The 6,489-nt window shown below is 66.7% G+C and overlaps 1 protein-coding gene across 1 annotated transcript; it reads left to right on the top strand.

The window, feature by feature from the left end:
- Nucleotides 1-1,024: 1,024 nt before the first annotated feature.
- Nucleotides 1,025-5,264, top strand: ZNF703 (zinc finger protein 703). Its single transcript, XM_045535926.1, has 2 exons — nt 1,025-1,468; nt 2,394-5,264. The coding sequence occupies exons 1-2, from the start codon at nt 1,226-1,228 to the stop codon at nt 3,921-3,923; spliced, it is 1,773 nt and encodes a 590-aa protein (XP_045391882.1). The 5' UTR covers nt 1,025-1,225; the 3' UTR covers nt 3,924-5,264.
- Nucleotides 5,265-6,489: the final 1,225 nt, after the last annotated feature.

The following is a 6,489-nucleotide window of genomic DNA, read 5'->3' as shown; positions in this document are numbered from 1 at the left end:
GGTGTTGTTTTTAATTAAAAGTTTTTATCCTGAAATTTCCCTGGGGAAAGCTGGTGCATTTTCCTTCCCCCCTCCCTCGCCCCCGCGAGAAGGACGAAGGGGCGTCTCTGAAGTTTGAGACGACATGCGGCACATACAGATCTCCCGTCCTGTAGGATCCCGGCGTCTCGTGATCCCGGGTCCCCCCAAAATAGCAGCTAGGCACAGTACGATGAGGAAAGTTTACGCCTTTAAACAGGACACGATGAGAAACCTGAAACACCCAGGCAGCGAACCTATAAATCAGTGCGCAGGCACAGCGCGCCAGGCGCGCCAGGGCGGCGCGCACAGCCCGGGGGACCGCGCTTCGCCGCGACCGTCTCACCCCGGAAGGGAGTCAAACTTGCAGGCTGCGCACTGGACAGGCTCAGAGTAGTTGGAGCTGCTTTACGCCCGTCCGGGAACGGCGGGCGCTCCGAGGCTCGGGCGCTTCCAAGCGAACACACCCGGGAGAGGCCAGTTGGGGAAACGAGGCGGGGCTGAAGCAGAGCCGGAGCCGCGCGGGAGAAGGGCCCGGGCTCCCGAGGCGCGGCCCGCCCCACGGCGGCCTCCGGGGAAGGCTTGGACGCCGCAGCACCCGAGCCGGCGCCGTGCGCTCCCTCCCGCCCCTGCCCAACCCCAGACGCACTCCGCCAGCGGAGTGACAGCCCCCGCCAGCGCCACCCCTCCGTGGTGGGAAGGCGGAGAGGAGAGCGCGCGACAGGAAAGCCAGCTGAGGGTAGGGCGCGGAGCCCAGGGTTCCGGAGAAGTCTGGTCCTTGGTGGGACCCCGAGGCGGGCCGGCGCGGTCGGGGGTGGGGGAGGAGCACGGCGAGCGGCAAAGGCCCGGGCGGCGGCGGCGGCGGCGCGCGGGCGCGGCTCCTTTAAGACTCTGCCCTCCCCCGGCGGCGCCGGCCTCCGCCCGCGCTGTCCCCGCCCCGGGGTCCCGGCGAGAGCTGCGATTGGGCGGGCGCGGCGATCCCTTTGAAGTGTGGCTGCCGATCGCGGCTATTTGACGCGCGGCTCGCGGAAGGCGAAGGTTTTTGTGTTGCTCGCCCGGGCCGGCGGCGGCGGTGGAGGAGGGGAGGCGGCGCGGAGGCGCGGCCACTGCTGCACCGACCGGCGCTGCGGCGCGAGCCCACCCGCCCGGAGCTCGCCGCCCCGGCGCTCCCCTCCCTCCCCGCCCCCAGCGGCGCTGCCTCCTCCAAATGAGCGATTCGCCCGCTGGATCTAACCCAAGGACACCCGAAAGCAGCGGCAGCGGCAGCGGCGGCGGCGGGAAGAGGCCGGCGGTGCCGGCGGCGGTGTCCCTCTTGCCCCCGGCGGACCCCCTGCGCCAGGCGAACCGGCTCCCGATCAGGGTCCTGAAGATGCTGAGCGCTCACACTGGTCACCTCCTGCACCCGGAGTACCTGCAGCCGCTGTCCTCCACCCCTGTCAGCCCCATTGAGGTCAGTCCCCTCCTGCCCGCCCCTCGCTAGCCCCTCGCCAGCCCCATCCGCCCGCCGCCGGGCCCAGGACCCGATCCCGGCGCCCCGCACAGTGCGGCGCTCCGGCCTGGCCACGCTGGCGGGCTGAGCGCGGAGGGGCAGAAAAAGAGGGGTCAGAGCCCGCCAGGTTCACCCCCGCGTCCCCGTGGAAGGCTCTCTTTCCACGCTCGCCCTCCGGAGCTACGTGCTTTCTCTCGGATTGGGTTTGCTCCTGTGGCCCCCACCGGGTCCTTTCCTCTTCCCCCGGCACCCGGTTTCCAGCCCAGAGGCGATCTCTCCCGGGCCTTCCCCGCCCCCACCCGCGTTTGTTCTCTTTGAAGCTGGGGCGCCGGGTCCCCCTCCGCCCGGGTCCCACCCGGTCAGGGGGCTCTCCGCCCGGGCACTCCCGACCCCCCGGGTCTTTCTTCCTCCCACTTCCCCGGGTGCCCTCCCCGGAGGGAGGGGCTATTAGGGGAGCGCCAGCTACCGCCCCTCCCTTAGAATCCTGCTCCCCGCGCCTACCCCGCGGCGCCATCGCCAGAAACCTGTCCCAGGCGAAGTTCTCCCAAACTGGAGGAATAAGTTTTTCCTAGGCCCAGAGGAGGGGGGGTTAGAAGGAAGGGGAGAGTCACAGCCCCAACTCCAGAGAAGTGGCTTCTCCCGCGGTGGTCCTGGGCGAGCCCCTGCCACCGGCCGGTTTCCCGGGGCCTGTGGCGCACTCCGGTCCGCCCAGCCGCCCGCCCGGCCCGGCCCTCGCCCTCGGCCCCTCGCCGCAAGGCCCTGGCCGCCCCGTCGCGCCGCCCCCGCGCCAGCGCCTCCCGCGTCGCCCCGCTCCCCGGCGCCCCCGCCTGCTCGTGGCTCTGCCTGTTAGCCTCACCCCTCCTCCCCTTGCCGCTGTCTCCCACAGCTGGACGCCAAGAAGAGTCCACTGGCGCTGCTGGCCCAGACCTGCTCGCAGATCGGCAAGCCGGACCCGCCGCCTTCCTCCAAGCTCAACTCGGTGGCGGCGGCGGCCAACGGGCTGGGAGCGGACAAGGACCCTGGCCGCTCCGCCCCGGGCGCCGCCTCCGCGTCCGCAGCCCTCAAGCAGCTGGGGGACTCCCCCGCCGAGGACAAGTCCAGCTTCAAGCCCTACTCCAAGGGCTCCGGGGGCGGCGACTCCCGCAAAGACGGCGGCTCCTCCTCCGTGTCCTCCACCTCCTCGTCGTCCTCCTCGTCCCCGGGAGACAAGGCGGGATTCAGGGTCCCCAGCGCCGCCTGCCCGCCCTTTCCCCCGCATGGAGCGCCAGTCTCCGCGTCGTCTTCCTCGTCCTCGCCCGGCGGCTCCCGCGGCGGCTCCCCGCACCACTCTGACTGCAAGGCCGGCGGCGGGGGCGGCGCCGGGGAGCTGGACAAGAAAGACCCGGAGCCCAAGCCCAGCCCGGAGCCCGCGGCCGTGAGCCGCAGCGGCGGGGGCGAGCCGGGCGCCCATGGCGGCGCCGAGGCCGGGGCCTCCGGGCGCAAGTCGGAGCCGCCCTCGGCTCTGGTGGGGGCCGGCCACGTGGCGCCAGTGTCGCCCTACAAGCCGGGTCACTCGGTGTTCCCGCTGCCGCCCTCCAGCATCGGCTACCACGGCTCCATCGTGGGCGCCTACGCCGGCTACCCGTCCCAGTTCGTGCCTGGCCTGGATCCCAGCAAGTCCGGCCTCGTGGGCGGCCAGCTGTCGGGGGGCCTGGGCCTGCCGCCCGGCAAGCCGCCCAGCTCCAGCCCGCTCACCGGGGCCTCCCCGCCCTCCTTCCTGCAGGGATTATGCCGCGACCCCTACTGCCTGGGGGGCTACCACAGCGCCTCGCACCTCGGCGGCTCCAGCTGCTCCACCTGCAGCGCCCACGACCCGGCCGGGCCCAGCCTGAAGGCGGGAGGCTACCCGCTGGTGTACCCCGGGCACCCGCTGCAGCCCGCCGCGCTCTCGTCCAGCGCCGCGCAGGCCGCGCTGCCCGGCCACCCGCTCTACACCTACGGCTTCATGCTGCAGAACGAGCCGCTGCCGCACAGCTGCAACTGGGTGGCGGCCAGCGGGCCGTGCGACAAGCGCTTCGCCACCTCGGAGGAGCTGCTCAGCCACTTACGGACTCACACGGCCCTGCCGGGCGCCGAGAAACTTCTGGCCGCCTACCCCGGGGCCTCGGGCCTGGGCAGCGCCGCCGCCGCCGCCGCGGCCGCCGCCTCCTGCCACCTACACCTGCCCCCGCCCGCCGCCCCCGGCAGCCCCGGGTCGCTGTCATTGCGGAGTCCACACACTTTGGGGCTAAGCCGGTACCACCCCTACGGCAAGAGCCACTTATCCACAGCAGGGGGCCTGGCCGTGCCGTCCCTCCCCACAGCCGGACCCTACTACTCGCCATACGCGCTGTACGGACAGAGACTAGCCTCAGCCTCGGCGCTCGGATACCAGTAACTACAGCTCTTCCTCCCGGCCCTGTCCCTCCCGGTCCCCCTGCCCCTCCCCCCACCGCTGTCGCCGCTGCAACCTCCACTTCTGCTTGTCCCTGCCGGGATTCCCCGCCCAGCCCCTCCCCACCGGACTGTGTATTTATTTACTGTAATGTTAGCTTACAAGCTGGGAATATAAGTGCATTAACGGCCCACATGAGTCAATGGTATGCAAAAAGTCTGTGTTTCCCCAAATAATAATATTAATCACGCAAATAACTACATGATCCCCGCCCCTCTTCCTTTTCTTCCCCCCCCCCTTTTCTTAGGTATAAGTTTTAAATTTTTATTCCTTTTCCTATTTTTTTTTTTTAGGGAGAGGAAGGAGAGTGGGGTACCTGGGTTCTTCTGTTTTGATTTCGCTCCCCGGGGAGTTTCTTGCATGAGTCTTAACTGTTAAAACTACATTTGCCCCTTCTCTCTTTCCCTCTTTCGCCTCATTCCCTCTTGTTTCCTTCCATTCGAGGTTCTGTTTTTTCTTTTGTACAAGTAACAGATTTTTTTTTTTTTGGTAACACATTTGGGGGAGTGGAGGGAGCCACCTTGGTGGCAGGAGGTCCTGAGCGCTGTTGACTGGGAACTCTGCGACTCCTCCCTAGCGACCCTCTCCTCTTAGGGTCCTGGGTATGGGCCCTGGCCCCCCAAATTAGAGCTTTGCTCCCCTGGCTTGCTCTGAGCACGGAGAGTCCTGACCCCAACAGGTTCCCCCTTGTAGAGGGGCCCAGATGGCCTCCGCCAGAGCCTTTCCGTCCACCTTTACCTTCCAGACCCCCTCCCGGCCCTGACGCCCGGTGGTCACACTGCCTGCTGGTGGGGCACCTATGGGGCTCGTCTTACTCAGTTAAAAGTCCTAGAAGGCCCCGCTGGCGCTGGCGTGGAATTTGCTCCTTACATTTTGCGAAGTGCTTTATAGTCATTGTTTTTCTGTCCCTGATTGGGGCAATGACCCCTCCCCTGGCGGTAGGGGCGGGGTCGGTGATTCTCGCTAGGTGCCCCCAAAGCAACGTCAGCAGGCGTTACAATCTTGTCAGCTCTGCTGGGGGGAGGTTGGGGCGCCGGAGCACACGCATCACAGCAGCCCCCGCCCTCTCCCGCCTGACCCGGCAGAGCCCCCAAAGTTGGCCGTGGGCCTCCGCAGGCGCCCGCAGTGGCTGGGACGGAAGACCTGGCCCCTGGGTCTTCTGCCCACACCCCTCCCTCCCGGTCTCTTGCAGCAGCGCGGGGCTGCAGGGCCTGTTCGGGACGAATAGAGCTCTCCCTTGGTAAGACTTATTTTGTTAATAAATGGAATACTTGGCTATATTCACACCGTGGTGTTTCTCTCTTGCATCACCCACCGCCCCACTTCCAAACACCTAAGCAGATGCCCTTCTTTTATTCTTGTTTAGAATACCTTATGGTTTCCTTCTGTGATTTCCGTTCCAGGACGAGTTTAATGCCTTTCCTCCAGAAAGGGGGGGAGGAAACAAAACTTATGCCAACGCATTACGAATAACATAAAACCACTTTTATTTTTTTTCCACTTGGTTATTTAGCTCCCAGCCTCACTTCAAAAGCCTTGACATTTCCTGGGGCCAGGGTGGAGGGCGTGTGTGAAAGTGAATTTTGCTCCGAGCCCAGGTTCGAGGTGCGCGGGGGCCCGAGAAGGGAAGCAGCCCCGGGGGCTCCAGCGGGGACTCGCCGCAGCGCCGTCCGGACCCGCGGGCTGGGACGACGTGCCTTTGGCGCCACCTCGTGGCAAGAAGACGCGCGACATGCAGAGAAGCCGTAACCAGCTCCAGCCCCGACGGCACCTTCGCGGGTCCCATCCTCTAAATGCAGACGCTTTTGTACTTGTTGTGTTTTGGGGCCCGGGGGCACGGGGTTCCTCTCTTTCCTGACCAAAGGGCAAATGTACCTGCTGAGAAGGTTGCTTCTCAAGGCTTCGGGGCTCCCCTCAGCCAGCGCTGGGGTGTCGACCTGCTTATCTGCACCCCCAAAACTTTTTGGAGCTGGGTTTGGGGTTTTGCTGAGAAGGTGCGGCTAGTACTCGGGACCTTGAAGCCACTCTCGGTCCAGTGGAGACGGGCTCCTAGGCCGGGCTTGTCTGTCTTCCGGACCTCGCACGACCGACGCAGGCTTCTGCATCCTCGGGCGATCGAGGGTGGGTGCTCTTTTCTGGGATGTTGGCCAGGACACCTGCCCACTGCGGGAGTGTGCGAGGCCAGAGGAGAGGATGCCCACGGGGCGCCCCAGTCCCCTCCTGCCCAGTGCGGGCAGGCCCGCACCCTCCGGCAGTGAGAGCGGGGCGCTGCCCGACGCGGGGCTCGGGCTCCACGGGCGCGGGCTCTGCTCCCCGCGCTCGCAGCCAGGACGCGCGGGCTCTCGGCCTCCTGGCGGCGCTCCTGTCCCTGGGTGCCGCGTGGCCGGGGACCTGTTGTGCTGTTCTGCTCCGCTTCTTCTGCGAGGAGCGTGACTTAGTAGGTTGTTGGTGCTCGGCAAACTGCTTCTGAACCGTCTGCAGCCCGAGGTCAAGTGTGTGGAAGGTGGGA

The sequence above is a fragment of the Lemur catta genome, chromosome 22 (assembly GCF_020740605.2).
Source record: "Lemur catta isolate mLemCat1 chromosome 22, mLemCat1.pri, whole genome shotgun sequence".
In the NCBI taxonomy this organism is placed as follows: Eukaryota; Metazoa; Chordata; class Mammalia; order Primates; family Lemuridae; genus Lemur; species Lemur catta.
The sequence above is the reverse complement of the archived record's forward strand: the minus strand, read 5'-3'. Positions and strand labels throughout refer to the sequence as shown.